General features: G+C 34.9%; 1 protein-coding gene and 1 long non-coding RNA gene across 3 annotated transcripts in view; one reads left to right on the top strand and one right to left on the bottom strand.

Moving 5' to 3' along the window:
* TNKS (tankyrase) overlaps positions 1-24,095 on the bottom strand; it is a 162,365-nt gene that overhangs the window by 101,292 nt on the left and 36,978 nt on the right. For both annotated transcript variants that reach the window (XM_045535409.1, XM_045535408.1), the window contains exon 3: positions 15,495-15,590. In XM_045535409.1, the coding sequence (XP_045391365.1) occupies positions 15,495-15,590 (96 nt within the window). The remainder of the gene's footprint in view (positions 1-15,494; positions 15,591-24,095) is intronic.
* Positions 1,692-18,267, top strand: LOC123626460. The gene is made up of 6 exons (XR_006730856.1): positions 1,692-1,878; positions 2,754-2,912; positions 10,288-10,324; positions 10,865-11,078; positions 15,502-15,647; positions 16,996-18,267. It is a non-coding gene; the product is annotated as an uncharacterized LOC123626460 (long non-coding RNA).

Genomic DNA, 24,095 nt, shown 5'->3' on the forward strand with positions numbered 1-24,095 from the left:
ATTTACCAGTGATTCTTGTCCTAACCAGTCTTTACTATGATGGTTGCAAATGGTGATTTTCCAACTGCAACCATCCTTCTACATTAATTAATAGGCATTCTACAGTACGAAAGAGCCCTTTCGCATCCATTCATTTATCACTGTATGAATACATCTACTCCCTTTATACAATGGGCTATATAATCCATTACTATCATAATTTATTTTGATGGTCAAATCATCAGAGATTTGTCAGTGGGAGTCCTTCAAAATGGCTCCTCTGTTCTTCTGACATGTCTCCATTATTTTTTGAGCACTTCCTTACTTTCTAGCATAACAAGATGTTTCAGGCTTATTTTATACTATCCCTGTCCTCGCTTTGAAATCAGTCATTTTTTTTTTTCAAAGAGTTCTGGTGCCTTTTAATAAATAGCATGTAGGGAAATAGCACGTAGAAGCAAAGATCTGGGAAGTAGGTGTGCTCCATTGCTATTGGGGTCTCACTACCTTTTTTTTTTTTTTTTTTTGAAACAGTACTCTGTTGCCCTGAGTACAGTGCAGTAGCATCACTGTTGCTCACTGCAACCTCCAACTCCTGGGCTCAAGAGATCCTTCTGCCTCGGCCTCTCAAGTCGCTGAGACTACAGGCCCGGCTGATTTTTTTCTTTTTTGGTAGAGACAGGGTCTCCTTCTTGCTCAGGCTGGTCTCGAACTCCTGGATCTCAAGTGATTCTCCTGCCTCGGCCTCCCAGAGTGCTAGGATTACAGGCAATGAGCCACCGTGCCTGGCTGGGTCTCACTGCTTTTAAGTCTTTTCTACAGCAGAACTAGATTTTTCCCCCCACAATGATTCTGATACCTACTACTTCAATCCAATTCCACAAGCTTCTCCTTTGTCTTTCCCTATTTCTTCCATAGTAAGATCCTGGCTTCCAACACATTTTCTCATTTGCTCAGTTCTACAATATATGTAAAAAAGTTTCAGAATTACTACAGCCCACACTGCCAAAATAAACGAAAAAAAAAAAACTTAATAAAAAGAATTTAAGGACTGTTTGAATTTCCCTTTTCTTCTTCCTTCCTACCTTCACTGAGGGCACAAAAATCAAAGAACCATGTTTAGAAGTTAATTAGATTAGTTCTTTATTTCCTTCAGTGTAGTTATTTATTTGAAATACAGATGGCCCATTTGTTTCTGTCTGCATTCAAATTTTAGGTTTCTTTCCCATCCTTGTTTTAATTTTTTAATATGCAGAACATTAACATGCTTCCAAAAATTACAATTATACCCAAATGGCATATTCTAGTTAACATCTTCCCCAACTCCCACTTTCCTTTCCAGAGTCCCCACGTCCTTACAGGTAACCAACTATCAACTTCAATGTTTTCTGGCTTATCTCTCCTGTGTTTCATTTTGGAAAAAAAAAAAAAAAAGAAAAGAAATCTATTCCTGCCTAACAAGTTACCTAAAGACTTGGCAGCTTAAAAGAATAAATTTTATCTCATATAGTTTCTGAGAGTCAGGAGTCTGGGAGTGGTTATGTGGATGATTCTGACTCAGTATTTCTCACAAGGCTGCAGTCAAGCTGTGGGCTGGGGACACCGTATCTCAAGGCTTAACTTGGAAAATCTGCTTCCAAGCATTCTGATGTGGTTGTTGGCAGGCCTCAGCTTCTCACTGGCTGTTGGCCAGAGATTTTAGTACCGCCCTACATGGGCTTCTCTGCAGGCAGTTTGCTTCCTCTAGAGCGAGTGATCCAAGAGAATGAGAAAGACAGAGCCCAAGACGAGAGCCATAGTCTTTTATGACCATCTGGAAGTGACATACCATCAGCTCTGCTGAATGCTGTTGGTCACACAGAATAACCTTGGCACGATGTGGAAGAGGACTACACAAAGGTATGAATACTAGGAGGCAGGGTGATTGGGAACTTTTTTGGAGGCTAGTTATCACACACATATTGTTTCATGCAAAATGGATGACATAGTACAAACACTCTTTGGTACTTTGTTTCACTAAACAATATGTCTTAGGAAACAATCCATCAGTAGTTCATACAGAATCTCATTTTTTTTACAGATGTAAAATACTCTACTGTGTGTATGTACCACAGAGTATTCAACCAATCCCCTATATTTGGGCATTTAAGTAGGTTCCAATATTTTGCAATTATAAATAATGGATAACCTATTGCTTATGTGTTTTTATTGTTGAAAATCATAAACTGTTAGAAAATCCAGTCTGGGTCACCAATGCATTCAACTCCTTTAAGATCAATAGTACAATTTTTGGAAGGGAGATTAAAAAGTCTTAATTTGACTTTTAAAACAGTTTCATCATGAATTTCTTAAGCAACTAATATAAGTGGTAGTGCATCATTTTCCATAATTACTACCTACATCCAACTATCTCTGTAACGAATAACACAGACAGAGATAGTAGTAATATCACTGAACCAAAAGTAAAAGAAGAAAAAGAAAACACGCGAATGTTTCAGTAGGTACGAGGAACATCTACAGGAAAGAGGTGACAATTAAGTAGAGGTGAAATGACAGAACAATTTCTAAGTGTCCATGGAAGGATTCAAGGGGCTCAAAGCTATCGAGAAATGGAATTACCTGGTATTGATAGGAAAGGTCATATGCTAAGAAATATTTTTACAAAACAGTAGAAAGATGAGTTTTGCATTAGATAGTAATGTTGTATTAATACTCAACTTCTTAAGTGTGATAAATTATGTTCTAGTTATATAAGTGAATTTCCTTGTTCTTAGAAGGTACATGCTAAAGTATTTGAGTATGAAGCACCACAACGTCTGCAAGTAACTCTCAAATGGTTCAGAGAATAAAAAGAAAAAATATATATATGGAGAGAAAAGATATAAAACAAACCTGAACTATGTTAACAATTGGTGAATCTACATGAAGAGTGTGTAAGTATTCATTTTACTATTTTTTAAAACTTTTCTGTAAGTTGGAGAATTTTCAAAATAAAAATAATAAAAATTGGGAGAAAGAGCAGTAGAGATGCTTGACATTAGCAATGACATATGACTCATACAATTTAAATAGCTCAACTGCATTACCCAGTGGTTTAAAATGCAACTTTGAGGCAAAAAGAACAGCTGAATTTGAATTAAACAGTATAACCTATAAAAATTTCATTGTATTTTAATACATGAAGTCTGGCATCTTTCTACTTATCAAAGGTCTAATTAGAAATTTGAGCTTTTAATAGCATTAAGTTTTAGGGATAAACAAACAATAAATAATAATAAATAAAGCTGCCACTAACAATGTGCCCAAAGCTTTGTCAAAGATATTAATGAAGAATTTCATTACTTTTGAAGAGACAAGCTAATGTTGATATTCTCTTTCTTTATAAGGTTTGTAAATGAGGAAACCATTTAAGCACACGTCATTGCCATTTCATAACTATATCTGCATTTGATAGCTGGATCCATGTTGAAAATCCTTAAAAAGCTTGTCACTTTTTCTTGAAAAAAAAAAAATCAACCAACCATGTCAGATTTTGTTTTACCACGATTTTGGGAGTCTTTTGTGACTGAATAAGATGAAAAATCAAATTTTAATAAACAGAAAAATTAAATAAGAATAGGCTCACATATATAAAACTTAAAATTCCATAGACTAGAATGAATGAGAGATGACCCCCTTATATTTTAAAGTAGAAGATTTATCTTTTGACTGTGATACCTAATTAAGTCTACCACAAAAAGAGAGAAAAAGAGACAAGGTTGTTTATCTAAATGATAGAACCCCAAATTAGTCTAGTTTTTAGTGATTTTTTTTCCCACATTAGATAACAACTTATTTTATAAATGAATTGGCAATGGCTTCTTCTTCATCAGTACACTTTATGACCTTAAGCAAGTAAGTGAAAGCATACCCACAAAAATCCTATCTCAGTGGAGCAGGGTTGTTCTCACGCTTGGATGGTTTTCAATCTTTTGTCTTGCCTAAAACACCCTAAAATGGCTCACTACTGAGACAATGTCATGGACAGGGGTGGGAGAAGGTCTTTCATGAAACCCCTTTGACACCCTTAAGAAGCACAAGAGGATGCTTGCTATGTAAAAATTTGGGATGTTAACAGTGTTATAAAAACTGCTTTATGAACAGTTAACTGTTTAATGAAATATTTGAAATCAACACATTTACAGATATGAGGCTTTCAATCTTACCTAAGAACATCTAGTTTAAAATAACAGCCTCATGAGAACCAACAAAATTAAAACTTGTTTTGTTCAAAAATAAGGAAATTAATGATGGTCTTCTATAAAAGTTCATGAGAATGCATATACTGCTTCATCAAGGGGAAAAACAACACAGTAAAAGAGAGGCTTTACATCAGATATAGTAAAGAATTTCTGGATAAATTATAAAATACATTTTTAAAACGTCTGAGAGTGTATCTAGGGCATTAGGCAATCAATAAACATCAATTGAATATAAACGTTTTAGAATCACTTTCTTGGCAGATTATTTCATTCACCTAGCATTATTCTGCCTTGATGACAGAAGCCCAATGATAACAATTCTGAATACAGTCTGCATACAACTGATTATTTATAATTTTTCTTCAATAACAAAGGCTATTATTGGGGTACTAGTATGGATGGGTCAGACCTCGCTTACTGTATGATGGGAGATTTTATATAGCATGGATTTATACACAAGAGGTTGTTTTTTTCTCCCTAGTAATGTGACAGGGATTTGTTTTTTTAAAACAATCTTTTAAAGAGTAAGTTTGCTAGTTTATTTAACAGCAGCTTGAAAGTGGAACTTATAGATTCTGGGATCTACAGAGTACCATGGACTTAACAAACAAACAAACCACCAGATTAGCAGAGGAGAATCAGTGTGAGAATAATCCATCGATGAAATGAGACAAAAAAGCAGGAAAATATGGTATTCTGGAAGCTATGAGAAGATTGTTTTAAAAAAACCAAAGTTTTTAAATTTTGAATGCTGTTGAAGGGCTGCGGGAGGAAGTAACCACTGCATGTCCAAGATTGAGTTTGTTAAAAACTCAGGAAGGAAAACACAAAACAAGATATTTCAATACAGTGGCTAGAGACAAAACAGGATCAGGTGAATTTGGTTGAGACTGAGAAGTGAGAAAGTAGACAGTAACCTTGGACAACTCCTTATGCTCTAAAGGGAAACAGAAAGATGGGTGACTCAAGAGTGGCATAAAGATCAATAAAATTTGTTTTTATTTTTATTTTTGTAAAGAAGTGAGCCTCCAGAATTCATACACATATATGCAGATGGATATAAATCAATGAGCAGAGCATAACCGCGGGAAACAAATCCCTGAGTAGGTGGTATGGATGAAACCCAGAGCAAAAGTAGAAGGGGGATGGACTTGGAAGGAAGGAGGATGCTTCTCTTCCACGGGAGCAGAAGGCAGGCAGAGCATATGAGTACAGCTGCAGCTAAACTGGTGGGATTGGTGATAGCAGTAAATTCCTGTTTGATGGCATTTACTTTTTCAATGAAATATGAAAAAAGAAATAACCTGAGAGGAAGGACTTGAGGGGTGCTAAAGATTTGAGGAGAGAAATGGCTGAGGCAAGGATAAAAACCCATTTGAGATTTACGGTTATGATTAGAAAGTAAAATCAGACAACTACATATTAATATATATTTTTTCTTTTTTCCAACCACATTCATTTCTTGAGTAAGGCAATAAAATAGGCAAACAGTTAGAGAGCAGAAAACATAAAAAGTTTTTCCTCTGTTCTGACACCACCACAATCCACACAGAAGACTTTTCTGACCAAATGCAGGTTTTTTTTTTCCCTCATGCACCAAGCCAGCAACCAATTCTGCAGTGGGTACCAGTTGGGTGTCCTCCAATTCAATTCTGCCACTACCTACCCTGGAGACAGCGTCAGTGCCACAGGTTGAGGGCTCAGTCCCACAAAACTGCCCTCTACTTCTGATGCCAATTACAGGTCCCAGGTTTTGCCTGTGTTCTGATAGTCCAGCTATAAATCGGGATTCCCACGACTCCCTTCTTGGGTTTAATTTATTTGCTACAGTGGCTCACAGAATCCAGGGGAGTACATTTGCTGGTTTGTTACAAAGAATATTACAAAGGATACAGATGAAGAGATGCATAGGGAAAGGTATGGGAAGGAGCAGAGGAGCTTCCATGGCTTCCCTGGCTCACCACCCTCTAGAAACCTCCATATATTCAGCTATCCAGAAGCTCTCTGAACTGTCCTTTTGGGTTTTTATGGAGGCTTTGTTACATAGGCATGATCGATCAAACTATTGGCTATTGGTGTTCAACTTAATCTTCAGCCTCTCTCTCCTCCCCAGAAGTCCCAACCCGCTAATCATGCCTTGGTCAATCCAGTGACCAGCCCCAATTCTGAAGCTACCTAAGGGTTGCCAGGCACCAGTTAACTCATTAGCATACAAAGGGACATCACTTTGGACACTCTAAAAATTTTTAGGAGTTGTATGCCAGGAAACTAGTCAAAGATCAAATACATATTTTGTAATATTATGGTTGGGTTTAATAAATACTGTAGTATTGCTAAATGAGTACACTGACAGAAGAGGCAGTCACTGGCTAACAGAGTTTGTCAGGGAGGGAAGACAATGTTGGGCAATGAAATCTAAGCTGAACAGTAAGGAGATGAAGAAATGAAGGGATAATGCATTAAAAAAATGGTGGAGGCTACTGATGGGAGGTCTCAGTGAAATTCAATCATTTATAGAATAACAGAGTTAGAGAGATAGAAGGATAAGATATGAGGGTCATATTTTAAAATACTTAAAAATCAAGAGTTTGGATGTATCACTGCTATTAAGAAGAGACAAGGTGAATGATTTGACCGTAGTTGTAAGAAGACAGAAAAAAAAAAATCAGGTATATATAAATAAAATAAATAATAAAATGAAGAATTGGTTATTTGAAAAGATCAATAAAATTGACAAAGAAAAAGAGAAAGCACAAACTACCACTATCAGGAATGAAACAGGAGATATCACTACAGATCCTGCAGATATCAAACGTCTAACAAAAAAAAAAACTACAAACAACTCTACACAGAAATTTGACAACTTATATGAAATCGACCAATTCCTTGAAAGACATAAAGTACTAAAACTCACACAAGGAGAAATAAATAACCTGATTATTTCTATATCTATTTAAAAACTGAATCAATAATAGTAATAAAAAAGAAAGCACCTGGCCCAAACGGTTTCACTACTGAATTCCACCAAACATTTAAGGAAGAAATATAGTCTTCCCTTCATATCTGTGGGTTCTGCAGCCCTCAATTTAACTAACTGAGGATTAAAAATATTTCTGGGGGAAAAAAACAATAAAAATACAACAATAAAAAAATATAAATAAAAATATAATAAAACAAAACTATTTACATAGCATTTATACTATATTAGGTAATATAAGTAATCTAGAGATGGTTTAGAGTTTATGGGAGGATTATGTATAAGTTACATGTAAATACTATGCCATTTTATTTTAATGTAAGGGACTTGGGTGTCCACATCTGCAGAGGGTCCTGGAACAAATCCCCTGAGGATACTGAGAGTCACCCGGAATACTAACACTTCACAGTCTCTTCCAGAAAATAAAAGCAAAGGGAACACCTCCTAACTCATTCTATAAGGCCAGTATTACCCTAATAACAAAACTAGATAAAGATATTACAAGTAGAGAGAACTACAGAATATCTCCGATGATGGAAATATTCTATATCTTGATTGTATCAATGTTAATATTCTGGTTGTGATATTATGCTATAGTTTTGTAAGATGTTATCACTAGGGGAAACTGGGCAAAGGGTATAGGGGACCATTTACTATTTCTTATTTCTTACAATTGCATATGAATCTACAATTATGTCAAACTGAATGTTTAATAAAAATCTCAAAGAATAGAGGTAGTAACCATTATGATCGCAAAGCATTAATGAATTCTAATGTCACATGTGCTATTTTAAGAAAGCAAATATTTACAGTAAGTTATTATAATACATTTTAAAAGAACCATTTAAAATAGCAGCAATTTGGTTATAGTTGAAATTCTAATCCAAATTGCACTAAAAATGCTATAGAGTTGCTACAGTTTACTAGGGGAAAATGACAGCTGCTCTCAGAGTACACACTAAGTTATCAGGCTTCAAAAATACATCATTTTTGATGAGGTGAAAGATAATGCTGGTTTTAATGACATAAGCCTGATGGCTTTAATTACACAAATAGGTTGATGGGAAGGACTTGAAGTCCTAGAACGCTGGAGTTATCTAAACAGAAAGTGAGACAGTTGCTACTCCCTCCCACTCCATACACAACATACCATGTTTTAATGTGCTTTGTAGATACCATGTTTTTTAGAAATTGAAGGTTTGTGGCAACCCTGCATCCAGCAAGTCTACGGTGCCATTTTTCCAATAGCATGTGCTCACTTTATTAGCATGTTTAGCAATAAAGCATTTTTAATTAAGGTATGTACCTTTTTTAGACATAATGCTATTGCACACTTCATAGACTACAGTATACTGTAAATATAACTTTCATATGCACTGGAAAACCAAAAATTTTGTGTGACTCAACTTTATTTTGATATTTGCTTCACTGCAGTAGTCTGGAACCAAACCTGCACTACCTCTGAGGTATGCCTGTACATATGAAGCCTGTAGCTCATTTAAGGCCTATTTACATGATTTGATTGGTCCCTCACCTGCGGATAAGCTCAAACATTTTAAATACTACATCTTTCCTTATAGATTCTAAATAGTTGGGTTTTTTTAAAGTATCAAAAGAATTTTAATCAAGTCCACTGACTAGAGAGCAAAGACTTAAGAAGAACATTTACAATACTACCTCCCCCCCTTATCTGCAGTTTTGCTTTTCGTGATTTCAGTTACTGGCAGACTCAGTTACCCATAGTCAACTGAAGTCTGAAAATTGTTGAGTACAGAACAATAAAGACATTGTGAGAAAGAGCAGGAGAGATACCACATTCATATAACTTTTATTATTTAATAGTACATCATTATAATTGATCCATTTTATTATTATTGTTAATCTTTTACTGAGCCTAATTTATAAATTAAGTTTTATCGTAGGCATGTATATATAGGAGAAAACAGTCTATATAGAGCTCGAAACTATCCACGGTTTCAGGCATCCACTGGGGGTCTTGGAAAGCATCCCTGAAGGTAAGGGAAGAATACTATATAAAGTTAAATAAATCAATCTATTACCAAATTAATTCATTATATTATAATAATAGGATGATGAATCTTGCAGGTAATATTAGGTAAATTTTCCTTTTTTGAAAGGAAAAAGCTTTAATCAAAAAAAGTCAAGAAACATTATATTAATAGACTGAACTTAAGCCCTTAATTTATGAGCCAGTCTGATTTTATTTTTATTTTGGCCTGGACCATGTCTATCCAAATGAATAAATAGGTAAAAAATCTGATTCTGCATACATAAGAGCACTCACTGATCCTGGAGCCAAACTGCTTGAGTTCAAATCCCAATAATTCTCCTTAATGGCTTTGTGAATTTGTAAAAGTAACTTCTCTATTTGTAAAAATGAGCATAATAATAATATCTACTTCATACCTTCATTGTGAGGACTCAATGCCCTTCAAACAGTGCCCAGCTCATAGAATGATTCAGGGGGTATCAGTTAGTATTGTTACTGTATTTTATATAAAGCTATCTAACTTCTTAAAAGAAAGTTTAGCTTCCTGCAAGTAGGCTAAAATAACAATTCAATATAAACTATTAAACAAATAGCTGCTAAAAAGAAGAATCTACTAGCTTCATGTAAGCCTTTGATCTATTCATTCAAGGTGCGAATAACACTTTAAAAGTTAAATCAATGTGTACTATGTCAGATATGATCTTTTTAAAAAAGGTACTAGTTTTATATTCTTTTCCTAAATTGTCATATTTTTAAAATTTCAAAAAAGTATTTCAACCACTTTTAATAATAAACCTTAAATTTTCCTATTCATGTCCAAAATTATAAACAGATTAAACTATTAATAAAATTCTTAAAAATTAGTCAAGAAATTAACATTTTCAGTATATCTTTAAAATGAGTGTTATGTTATTTCGACAAGTTTTAACTTCCTTTGCTATAATACTAAGGGTAATTTTTTAAAAATCAGAAATTCATCTTAATGTAACAATTTTTCCCTACTAAAATTCAGGAGGATAAATTTCCAAGTTTTCTTGAAAAGTAATAAGGTTTATTGCTGCTTATGGTTTATTTTCTAGGATGCATGATGCGCAATTGGACTTGCTAACAACCAATGTAAGTAACTCCTTAAGTTCAGATTAATGGCATGAGAAATCTATCTAATCATGTGGGCTGATAGTAAAAATGTACTACATGTGGGAGGCAATGTGCCAGACTGTAGTATAGCTAATGTGCAAAACAGCATATTCACAGAACAATGGCCAAAAGAAAAGAGTAAAAATTAGGCCCCGATTTGACATCTGGAAGTCTGATGTGACAGCTGCAAGCAGTTTTATCTTTCTAGAATCAGAATCTTCTCAATCAAAGGAGCCATCTAAGAAATCTGTTGATAAAACTCAGTAAACCTCATCCATCATACCAATTAAAACATTTTTAAGTGCGCTTATGTTTTAAGAGATGTACATGACTATAAGCAATCCAAAACAATTTTTAGGAAACAGGAAATTTATTAAGACTATTACAAATAGCATGAGATGTCATAAAATTAATGGTTAATGAGTATTTGCAGAACTTGGAAACTATGCTGCCCTTAGTTACCAGTAATCAGACCTTAAATATATTTGTTTATATAATCATTTTGTGTAATCTTCTAAGTCCTAGGGATAAAGAACAAGACAGACAAAAGTCCAAACCTTTGTGAAGCTTTCCTTCTACTGGGGCAAACAACAGCAAAACTTGCAATTTCAGATATCAGTAAATCCATGAAGAAAATAAAGTAAGCTAATAGGACTGGGGACAAGAAGGAGCAGACATCTGAGCAGAGATCTGACTGCTGAAGTTCTGGGGAGTGTTCCAGTTTCAGTAAATAGTGAGTATCAGCACAGACAGAGGGCGCATCTGTGTGAGGGACACCAGGCACCCCCAGCTGCAGGTGAAGCAAAACAGATCAAGGCAGAACACAGCAGAAGACAAGGTCAGAGATAGGCAAGGCAGGAGCCAGATCACGACAGGCCATGGTTAAAGAATTTAGATTTTACTCAGGGGTAATGAATGGGAATATATTAAAGAATTTTCTGATCACGGAGCTGCTTTAGAAAGACCACTCCAACTACATATAGTGAGGAGAGTGGGGTTAAAGTAGAGGCAGAGAGACCTATTACGAGGTTACTGCTGAAATGACAGAGAGGATGAAACATGGACCAGCTAAAAGCAGTGAGGGAGGTGAGGAATGGTCAGACTGGGGATCCGGAAGGACAGTAAACCTGAATTACAGCTATGCTGGATACCAGATGTGAGGGAAAAAAAGGAATCCTAAATTTTGGCCTGAGTAAAACCTAGAAGTCAAACCTAGGTAGGCAGGGTCTAGATCATTTAAGTTCTCACTGATCATGCTAAAGATTTTAGTCTTAATCTGAAAAGCAGCAGGAAGCAGTGGAGTAGGAAAAAGGGGGTAGGATTCCAGACATATTTTGCTGACTTATCAAACCAGTCTCAGCAAGAATACACCAGACTGCTCCGTATTGCCTGGTGGCCTGAGCCACAGCTGATTCCTTCTGGAGAGACTGGGAGGCTGCCCATCAATCATACTAATCTATGATTTCCTCAGAAGTGCAGTGAATTCAGGTTAAAGCTTATTTATTCTTGAGACACCTTAGTGCAAATATATCCTTCTTCTGCATTCCCTTACCCCTAAATCTATCAGGATGCCACTAGAACCAATATCTTAGCAACCTTGTGACCATCTAAACTCACCCACTTTACACCTCCATTATCAATGATAAACTCTGCTTTGGTCACCTGTCCTTTTCCAAATTCTCAGTCTCAATCTGATCTTACCTCTTTTCCTGACTCAACTTCTCACTGCTTCTCTATCCTTTCCACTATGCCCCAGAGAATCTCCTTTACATGATTAATAAACACCCTACGTCGTAGCCCTCTTCCATGAACATTCTCTGTCAACCACCTTTAACTTTTAAATGTGGTGGTCCGACAACAATACCATATGCAGTACAGCCTTTCAAAAGAGAAGATCCTCATTCTCCAAATCCTCATGTTCTTCAAAATCAAGAGTAGAGACATCCACCATGCTTGTGGATGCTAAGACTGAATCTGGTAAAGAGCATAATTCCAACAGAATTGATAAAATGACTCTAAATTCACAAAGAAGAATAAAGGCTGAAAACAACCTACCTAAATGCTAAACACTAGGGGATTCACTCAAAAAACTAAAATATACACATGGAAGAATATTATGAAGTCATTACACACTGATGCTGCAGAAGAATACTTAATGCCTTCTGGAAACATTCGTGTAACTAAATTAAAAAAATATATATTATTAATATTAATCAGCATGCAAATATATGAGGCTGATTTAATTAAACAGAGAGAAGAGTGTGGGATGTAAAAAAAGGTCATAGGAAAAAGGTTATATTAATAAATAAAATGTTATCTCTAGGTGGTAGAATTATGAATGACTTTTTCTTTTTCGTGCTTTTCCTATTTCCATCAATTTCCAAATGAATGTATATGGTATTTTTTAATAATCAGAAAAAAGGCCAAAATGTTATTTTTGTTAAAAATTTTGTGATCACAATACACCAAAACTCCTCCTTGAGTAAAATTTACATAGGCTGTTTGGGATTTTCACATCTTTGTTTTTAAAAAAAAAAAAATGAACAAACAAAAACCCCAAATACCTCCAAGTCCTTCAGATGACTGCCCAGAACTTGAATCATTAACAATAAACAAAAAATCCCCCCAATATTTCTTATAAGCATATCATTCACTTACACAGCAATTTAGCAAGGAATCTGATAAGTCTAATTAATAATTTTCTCTTAAGTACTTAAGTGTAGTATCCAAAGCAAATAGCTATATATGCTGGGGTCTCTTAACTGTAAAACTAAGGATTGCTTTGTACAGCTTTATAAAAACCATGCATCCTTTATATATAAGAGGGTGTTAGTCACATATTTTTAAATGGTCTATAAAAAGAGATTGTCATTTTGTTAATTTCATGTAAGGAAGATACATAAATACACACAGTTTTGGCTAATGCACAAAAGTATTAATAGTAACATAAGAGCTGAGATATTGGGAAAGAGATTTTCAGCAAATAAATTCCCAAAGAGAAAATATTTAAGAACAAAAACTTCACTTTCAAGGTAAGTAATGGTACTACAACTGCATCTGGCATAAAAATAAGAAATGACACATCACTCCAAACAATCTCTAGCAACTCTAAGACATTCCTTTCACAAGATACCTTTTTTTAAAATCAATGCTTAATATTTTAACCTTAACTTTAGAAATAATACTTGTACATAATTCCATTGGAAAGAATTGCTTTACAGACAACCTATATGGGCAGAAAAACATTCTGGAATACAATTCACTTAAGCATTATTTCACTGCATTATATAATATGAATGTATAAGTAGAACTAGCTTATATTTTCAACAAAATTGACCACTGTTTCTAGACTTTGTTTTTCTTTTAAATCATACCTGAAAAGTTGTATGTCATTTCCAAAAAAGTATATATTCTTGAAAAGGACAATTAATGAAATCAGTATTATGACCAAGAAGAATTTAATATCTTCCTATCTAAGCAAAGTATGATGCTAGATGGCTTTCAAATCAGCTTTAATGGATATGGTATCTGTCCTCCAGGAATTTTCAGTCTCCATGAGTGATTATGCCAAAGCCCTTTCCCAAACTAACAACATCTAATATAATCTCCCCTGAAATTCATCACAAATTAGGAGATAGCTTCTTGTTAATAACTTATAAACTTTGCCTTTCAGAAATGTAAAAGTGGATCTAAAAGCAGTGTTGCATTAAATGAGACTAACAAATGGACAAGGCACGGGTTGAGAACTGGAGAGAAAGGTCAGAGGGAGGACATTTAGATATAGACAGTCTTGCTCAGCATTTATAATCTACCTCTGTTACTATGCACTATATTTCTACTTTGGTCAGAGACCACTATAAAGCTGCTGTTGTTGCCCAGGGCTTTGTTAAGACACTGAAAGGCTGCAGAATCTAAGCAGGCCTGAGGCCATGTATTTTAATTTCATTATTTAAAATTGTATATTTATATTTAAATTTCTTCTTATCTACACTGATTTAAATAGCTTCATTCCTCTAGAGTTTGTTATCTTGATTCAGCAACTGAATACACTAACCTATTAATTGAGAAAAATCATATTACTCTGATTTAGCAGTAATTATATTAATTTTAGCATAGTGGGAAGTTGTCTTTCTTTGCAGAGTAATTAAGCAAAATTCCACATATTTTCAAAGCTTTCTATACATAAACGTTTTCCATTCACTTCGATATCTTTGCTAAAAATGCACAGCATGGACTCTGAACTTAAACAAGAACAAAAGATTTATTTTCTTCAAACACAGGCAAATTTAAAAGGTAGCTAAAAGTCATTTACTTTCACACAACCTAAAACAATACTGTTAGCACTGCAGTGACAGAGGCTCCAAATTACAAAGGTCAGCTAAGTAAAAGAGGGCAAAGGCAGCAGGACTGAGATGCTAAGAATAAAAACAAAAAGAGATCCAATGCAGTATTTTGAGAATGAAGATCAATGAAAACAGTTGCTCAAGATCATATAACTTAGACCGTTATTTTCTATATTGTTACAAGAGATTCCTTCTAGTCTAGCATTTCTTCTTTGCTGGTTCTTGGCATTTGCTTTAGTAAAACTAACATTGAAGCCACAAATTTACATTATCTGAAGTGAAAAGATAATATATGCCTCATTGAAAATAACTTAGCTACTGTGGTAAAAGTGGAAACATACGATAAAAGTATAAATGGGGTGGCAAGGGAGAAGCAGCAGCATATTTTATTTAACTATCGATCCAAGGAAGAAGGCAGCAGGTTGTCTTTCCAATCAAAACTACTTTTACAGCAATACAAATGCCCTTGCTTGCTCAACAGTAAAGGTCTTAAAAAGAAACAATTGAGAGGATGAGGCACAGAAAAATTATGCTATAAACCATAAAATGACTAAAAGAGGAGTGAATGATATATGTTACGATTTAATGCTGTAACTGTAAGCAGGACAAGCAATCTTACTGTTTATGCTTATGATAGCATAGCAATCAATGAGACAGATAGCAAACCAATAATAAAGTAGTAGACAATGGCATACGGATTTGTTTAGCTTTATCAGTGGCAACAAAAACTCAGCGTCTAAAAATTTTATAAAATCAAGCCAGTAGTTACACAGATACGACAATTTGGTGGCTCTCTGTTTTCTTACCTGTAAGGACAGCTTTTGCTGAAGGATCTGCCAGGTCCAGGGCTGACTTCCCATCAGTGTTCCGAATGTTTGGATCAGCTCCGTGCTGCAGCAGCACTGTGCAGGGAAAGCAGAAACAGTATCTTACCTCGGGGATACAGAGATTATTTACTGGTAAGTGTCGTCTCGGCATGGTGTAGGCATAAACATACATTGCACAATTTCTTTCTCTTTCAAGAAAAAAAAAAAGAAGGAAAGAAATAGAAAGAAAGAAAAAAGCACTGCAGCAAAGGATCCTCTCTAGAGTAAAGCAAAGTTGGCAACTTATGGTACAGTACAGTCACGTGACCTAACATCATAAACATGAAACTAGAAAAATCTTGCAATGTACAGTCAGTTTTGGTTTGCCTCCTTCAGGCAGCAGTACGGGAAGCTACGTGCTCACTGGCTCACACTGTGAAATACGCTGTGAACCTGCCCTATCTTTACTACCAGCGTGGGTGCTTGTTGCTGCTGGTGCTGCTGCTTTACTGCTGAATTTCCAAATGCTTCCTCCCCTTAGAATAGTTGTAATACCGTGCAAGCCTTTTAGTGGCTCACCACCTACATATGAAACTCACCATAACATACTGGCTTGCTTCCAGGAAGTTTAACAGACATAGTAATGCATGCAACTCTGGGCCCCTGCAGTGAAGCAGCAAAAAGAACTACCTTCTACAGTAATTCTCTCCATCAAAAATTTTTAGAAACAGAAACTCAGTCACTATCATATATGCTAAGGAATGAATGTAACACATGCTATATTGAGTAAAAAAATAGCCACAGAGAATTCTTAAATATGGAGGCTCCTCTAAAAAAAAAATCAGTGTTTAAGTAAAATCCAAATATAGTATCAATCCAAAACATTTCTCAGCTACATCTGGTGTGTAGTGGTGAGGAAAGTAAAGGGAAGAGATTGTTGCTGTAATACTACCCACACAATGATTAAATTAATAAATATATTAACAGTTTGTTGAAATAACTATAATTCAATTACAAGTTATGAGCCACTGCCATTGATGACTCCAAATTTTCATTCATTAACAGTTCCAGGCTGAAGCACATAATTCTTCGGGAATATTTGGGAAGCAAGTCTCATATATTACGAAGTAATAAGTCCTGCTGTTTACAAAGCTCTTTCTCTTCCTTTAATGCATAAACCATCAAAACAGTGGTTTCATTAAAATGAAAAAACAATAGCCTTGCACAGAATTAGGACATAGCTGCCAGGAAGGTGAGCAATTGCATCTCTTGGGTATTTTCAGCCTTGGAATAATAAAAACTAGCCATGGCTTGAGAAGATGCACTGAGATCTTACAAAGACTTTGTATATTATTTCATACTTGAATATAAACAAGGAACTTAATTATTTTCCAGATGTTTATAAACTGACTCAAAAGTAAGTAGCATTAAATAGCATGTAATGTAATATCAAACTGTAGTTACTCTTTCATCATAATGAATAGAGCTTTTTTTTTTGCAGCAACATTTTTTTTATTCCAGGAAGAAATTCCAATGTGAAGATTTGGCTTGTAAAGGGTCTTTATCATAAAGCAAACTCACATATCAAATGAAAGGTGGTAACTATCTCTATTTTTATTTAGTTGCTGGGTGATCACATGCAAAGGAGAGGAAAACAAAAGAAATAATAGCTACCATGAAAAGCAGAGGGGTTTTTTGATTGCTTACTTCGGGAACTTCAGAATCTCCTTTAAACAAGAAGTAAAGGAATATTTTATTTAACTCAGTTTGACAATTATATGACGGGAGCTTTCATTTTTGTAGTAAAATGAGTGATAGAGGCAATACGCTGAAAGACTGATGTTTCTCCAAAAGTCACCTAAAACCTCAATCCTTCTTGTAACCAGTATTCTACCTGTTATATTTTACAATAGAAATCTGCCATTACAGTTTGGTTGCAGTTTTGTTTTATTTTAGGTGACATTAAAAGGAGTAAACTTTTTACTTCAAACATATGTTTTCTGAGCATTTTTGGGTCATGCCTATCTCTTTCATTGGACCTAAACACACATATTTACTTCAAAGTAATACAGGAACAGCAAAGCATTAGCTGAATTTCTAAACCAGATGCTGATAACAAAATCCATGTTTAAAAATATTTAACCATTTGTAATTCACCAGACACGGATTAAAAAAAAAACAAAACTCAGTAAATGTAAGATTTTTAGAAATAAAGCTATCTGCAATTAGACCAGCAGGGGTCTAAACTTATCTAACTTTCGTAAAAGGTTACAAGATTGCTAGGAAGATTAAATAAGAACATAAGTGGTAGGCAAGGGTGCTGAGCAAGGAGCCTGGGTATATCAGCTGGTGATAACATTTAAAAGACATTTTAAAATGCAGACCCTGTTTGTGCTCTCAGCTCTACCAATAACTGCTAATCCCGTGCTTTGTTCTAGGGCAAGGGTCAGCAAACTTTCCGTAAAGGGCCAGATAATAAATATTTTAGGCTTTGTGGACCATATGGCCTCAGTCTCAACTATAGCTGACCCTTGAAGAACACAGGTTTGAACTGCACGGGTCCACTTGTACATGGATTTTTCTCAATAAATGTTACACCAAGTGTGCCTGTCTCAGCCCTCTCTGAGACAGCAAGACCAACCCCTCCTCTTCCTCCTCCTCCTCCTCAGCCTACTCAAGATGACATGGATGAAGACCTTTACGATGAGTCACTTCCACTTACTGAACAGTACATGTATTTTTCTTCCTTATGATTTTCTTAATCATCTTTTCTTTTCTCTAGCTTGCCTTATTGTAAGAATATAGTATATAACATATATAGCATGCAAAATATGTGTTAATGGATTACTTATATTATTGGTAAGGCTTCCAGTCAACAGTAGACTATTAGTAGTTAAGTTTTGGGGGAGTCAAAAGTTATATGTGGATTTTGGACTATGCAAAGAGTCAGCACCCCCAACCCCCACGTTGTTCAAGGGTCAGCTAGTAGTATTCATCCCTGCCTGGATCCTACTGCTGTAGTGCAAAAGCAGCCACAGATTGTACTTAATGAATGAGCACAGCTGTGTTCCAATAAAATTTCACTTAAGGACTTCGAAATTTGAATTTTACACAATTTTCATATGTCACAAAGTATTACTGTTCCTTTGATTTTTGAATAAAACACTAAAAAATACAAAAATAATTCTTAGCTTACAGGCCATACAAAAACAGGGGTAGGCTAGATTTGGCCTATGGGCCACAATTTGCTAAACCCTGACCCTGGGCAGTGCTAACACATGTATGGTCTATACTATGCAAAGAATGTTATACAAAGTTCTGGTTCTAGAACTGTTTGTAATTCAGTTCCCAGGCCTCTAAAGTAAAGGAGCTGAACCAGACAGGTGATCTCTAGACAGATAGCTAGGATGAGGCCTCAAATCTCTGATAATGCTTTAGATAATGCCAAAGACCTGAAGCATTAAGATTTAAAATAATAAAAGAGAGTTGTTTCAAATAGAAACTTTTCCTCCCCTGCCTTCCAAATCAAAATGGAAAATATACAAGATTTTCATTTATCTTAACACGTTCACGAAAAAAAAAAAACAAAACTAAAAGTTGAGATCCTAGTCATTGAAAGTTGTCGGGTACATACTAAAATGTCCCACACTACTCCTCAAGCAATTTCTCAAATCGAACTTCATTCTAAAAGTGTCTTCCGATCTCTGGTGCATCACACTGTTGTTCTCTTTAGGGATTTGTGTGGGGCAATTTCCTAATACCAGAGAATGGCCTATACAGGCAGCAAAGGTAACAACGGCTTTTAAGAATGCCAGACTGTACTTAAAGTGGTGGCATCTAAGACTTTCAATTCTGGATACTTCAAAATTTCACAACTCAAAAATCTTCAAAGTTCTCAGCCGTCAAAGAAAATAATAAAATGTGACAATTAACACATAAATACAATTAGAAATTCATCTTGTAAAATCAATATGCACTGACAGCACAGTAATATAAAACAGATTCTTCTTAAAAAGTAGCACAAATGTCTAAAGCAAAGGTCCCGAAATACACAAACAATATAACAAGAAAACTAAATCTGAATGACATGAGCACATAAATTCAAGAGTACTATGTACTCTTGAAAGTTCCCCTACACTATCTTTCACCACTGGGACATTATCAAATCTCAAATCCCAAAGACTTGGCTGTTTCTAGTTGTTCTACTGATGCATCTCACACCTCTATTTATCTCCTTTTGAGGTAAGAAGGATAGCAGGTGACATAACAACAGATAATTAAAACTACGGTAGGATCACAAAATCAAAAAACGTCATTTTTAAATGAGCTATGGCAAGGACTCATGATTTTCCCATTTCTGGTACAGGCATTCAGGTACAGGGAGCCAGATACAGAAGGTATGACTTTAGCCATGTTATTTCATTTCACTCCTCAAAACTATTAAATTTAAGCATTTGCATCATTTTAATTCTCACAAATAAAAAGAAAGTATTTCTACATCTATACAAAGCCTCATCCTGTCAAATTCCTAGAAAAATACAAAATGCTATTATGATAAATTGTATTTAACTACAGGCATTATTAACTGATTTAAGACAGAAGAAATAGAAACAATGTGAATTTTCCAAGCTAAAAATGTAACAAGCCTTTTAGAGTAAATTATCAAAGGGTGTTTTAGTAAGTTTTCACTTTAAATCACAAAAATCATACTATTAAAATATTGTAAATTCTGTTTACAGGAATTTAGAGCTGCAATAAGAGTCTAAAATTGTTCATCACAACGCACACTCAAGTAATTTTAAAAGAAGTTATATTTATGTTAAAATATTTTCCAAGTGTTTATAAGCATCTAACTCTTTCAGAATACAGAGATATTCACCTACTAGATTAAGCGTCAAAAACTGAATCACGGGGGTGGGGGCGTTATAAAAAAAAAAAAAACTGAATCACATAAAGGACCAAGTTCCTTAGATTTTTTTAAGCAAATAAAATTTTTAAGCTTATAGAAAAACATCAAAGGACTAAATTTTAACTAACTACAACTGTCAACGCATAAGACTCCCACTGATATCCAATTAGCTTTAAGAAACAAACTACTTTTTAAAATTGAAATATATGATATATACTGGAGTTAATACATATGCAGACAATCTCTTCTATAGAGTATTTACAATATTTTATATGTACAATATTTAGAAATATTTAGAATATTTACATTATAATGGTATAATATTAATACGTGCCATAAGCTATCCCATTATAATACTGTACATATTATAGACTATATTTTTTTAAACTCAAATTCAAGATACACTTTACTTATTATAGCATAAAAGTAGTTAAGCTAATGTATTTTATTTTTTAAAAGAAATCATAGTTAGTTTACCACTAACAATAACCATGAAAATTCAAGTAACCAGTGCTTTCCTATACAATAGTATGGCTTACTGAATTTAAATGACACAATTTTCTGGTTTTAGTAACGGTAGACTAGCTTACTGAAACCATCCCCTAGGCTGTAAACAATGAACAGAACTCTGGTTTAAAATAAAAACCAGAATACAACTTCCTAAAATCATCTACAAGCTAACGAGACAGTTAAAGAATTACCAGCTGAAAACTGAAGGGCAAAAGGAATCCAGAGGGTAAATATGTATGGAAGCTGTCATTGTTTAAAGGCAATTATTGATCCAGGAAAATACACACTGTCTTTTCAATGACTCATGGGGCAAGAGAATAGCAATAAAAGCCCAGGGCCCCCAAAAAGTAAGGACTGTAAGACTTTCCCCAGGCAATAAGGACTATACCTCAGGATGAGGATAAGGTGGATGTGAACTAGTCCTAGTACAGAATTATAGCTCCGGTTGGAAACTTTGAGTGTCTAGGCTATCTCAAGCCTTGAATTTGATTTAAGGTGGTCCTAGATTGGCAGTAACTCCTATAAATAAATATGTAGTAAAATGTCCAGCACATAGCCAAGATGACCAGGCACATAAGTAATCCAAAATGCAAAAGCTGTATCTAGCAGAAACAGACAATATAAAAATAAACCCATAAAAACTTCAGATATCAGAATTCTCAGACACAGATTATAAAAAGAACCACGCTTATTGTGTTTAATAAAAGACAAGTCAAAAGATCTTTAAGGAAGAGGAAACTACAAAAAGTAATAAAGCAAATTTATAAAGGAACCAAACAGAATATTTAGAAATAAACATACAATAACTAAAATTAAAAGTGAGGACTTCGGTTTCCAGCCATAATGGAGTAACTGGTACCAGACTAGCCCTCCCTGATGTAAACAATTATAAAACTGGACAAAATAGATAAAGCAATTAACTGCAGGCTGTAGTCAACAGCAGTGTTAAACTGTCATCCTTGAAAGAAGGGAAACCTGCAAGATGGTAGCATAATCACCTAACTCTGCCTGAGACAATTTGCCAACCACGTGCACACAACCGGGAGTCAAACCATAACATGGTAGTCATGCTGAGCTGAGAAGAGAGAAATCCAAATTCAGAGCAGAATTGTCTGGAATTTGCAGGGTGAGAGACTGAAAGAGAGGGACCTGTGCAGACAGTGGGCCCCAGATGGGTATTGAGGGGACCCTGGAGACAACATGGCTGTGGGCTGGGCTTACTAAGTAGTAGCTGGTACAGGCTGACAGCTTAGCAAAATTAGTAAAGGTCAAGAGGTGATGGGGGACAGTAGTGCTGAGAGAAATTGGAATTCTGGCCTTGACAGAATAAGAGACCCTAAAAACACCTCATTAACATGCCCGGCTCAACTTAGTGTCAGCCTTAGTTATGAATAGGCACCATGTTCTAGAGCAGAGAGTTGGGGGGTCCACAAGGTCAAAACTATTTTAATAATAACTTTAAGATGTTATTCTCTTATTTCACTGTATTAACATTTGCACTGATGGTACAAAAGCAATGGAGGATAAAAATGCTGGTATCTTAGCACAATCAAGGCAGTGCTGCCCAAATGTATTAGTGATACTACATTCTTCACTACCATGCATTTGCAGTTAAAACAAAAACAGTTTCACATTAGAATGTCCTTGATAAAGCAGTAAAAATTATTAATTTTATTAAATCTTGACCCTTAGATACATTTTTTTAATATTGTGGAGAATTAGAAAGTACACATAAAGGACTTCCAAATTCATAGACTTTTCTGCTGACACTGATATAAAAACATAATTTTTTTATAATATAATAAAATGTGTCAACAAGTTAGGCCAACTCAGTGAACCAATATTTTTGAAATGACAAATGGAAATTATAACAAAATCATACATGGGTACAAGATCCTCTGAAAGTGCAAGACGACCAATGGAATGTGATGTCACAGAGTATAAAAAGTTTTCTGACATAGTTTCAGATTCCACATTGCAATTAACCAATAAGAAAATACCATTTGTCAAGTTTGGATGTGGTATCAAAGAAGAATATCCACAGTTAATTGAAAATGTCATTAATATACTCTACCTCTTACCAACTATAAATTTGGATCTTCTTCATATATTTCAACCCAAAAAACATATCAGAACATATTGCACACAGAAGCAGATATAAGAATCCAGCTGTCTTTGATTAAGTCAAAATTAACTTTTAACTTAATTTATATGAATGCAAAATTATTTCAACCTTGTCTGTTTTTTGTTTTGCAAAATAAAATAATTTTTCATAAAATCTTATGCATGCTAACATGTGGTGAGTTTGTTATTTGCTAAATGAATTTTTTTTTTTTTTTTTTTTTGAGACAAGGTCTCTTACAGTAAGATGATCACAGCTCACTGCAATCTCCAACTCCTGGGCTCAAGCGATCCTCCTGAGTAGCTGGGACTACAGGTGCATGCCATCACACCTGGCTAATTTTTTCAGTTTTTGTAGAGACCAGGTCTTGCTATATGACACAGGCTGGTCTAGAACTCCTGGCCTCAAGCAATCCTCCAGCCTTGGCCTCCCCAAAGTGCTGGGATTACAGGCATAAACCACCACACCCGGCCTGAAATAACTTTTTAAAGTTCTTAATTTTGATTTCTAAAACATGTCTTTCGCTCATTTTTTAATGGTTTTTTTTTTTTTCCTTGCTGATTTGTTTGAGTTCTTTGTAGATAGGTTCTGGATATTAGCCCTTTATTGGATGTATAGATTGCAAATATTTTCTCCCATTCTGTAGCTGTCTATTTACTCTGTTGATTATTTCTTTCACTGTACAGAAACTTTTTAATTAAGTGTCATTTATTTTTGTTGTTGCTATATTTGCCTCTGGGGTCTTAATCATAAATTCTTTGCCTAGGCCAATGTCTAGAAGAGTTTTTCCTATATTTTCTTATAGAATTTTTACAGTATCATGTATGACCCTGTCAGTATGTATGACCTACATAAATAAAAGCACTTTGAAATGCTCAATGATTTTTAACAATGCAAAGAAACCAAACATTTTGAGAGTTTCTGCCCTAAAATAGGCCCTAGTCCAGACATATACTAATAAAGCCTAAAACGAAGACTTAACAAGGTCTGCATAGGAGACAATCTGGAGATTAAGTCTATGTTAAAGAAACATGGGAAACACTCTGGACTTCCCACAGAT

The sequence above is a fragment of the Lemur catta genome, chromosome 22, assembly GCF_020740605.2.
Source record: "Lemur catta isolate mLemCat1 chromosome 22, mLemCat1.pri, whole genome shotgun sequence".
In the NCBI taxonomy this organism is placed as follows: domain Eukaryota; kingdom Metazoa; phylum Chordata; class Mammalia; order Primates; family Lemuridae; genus Lemur; species Lemur catta.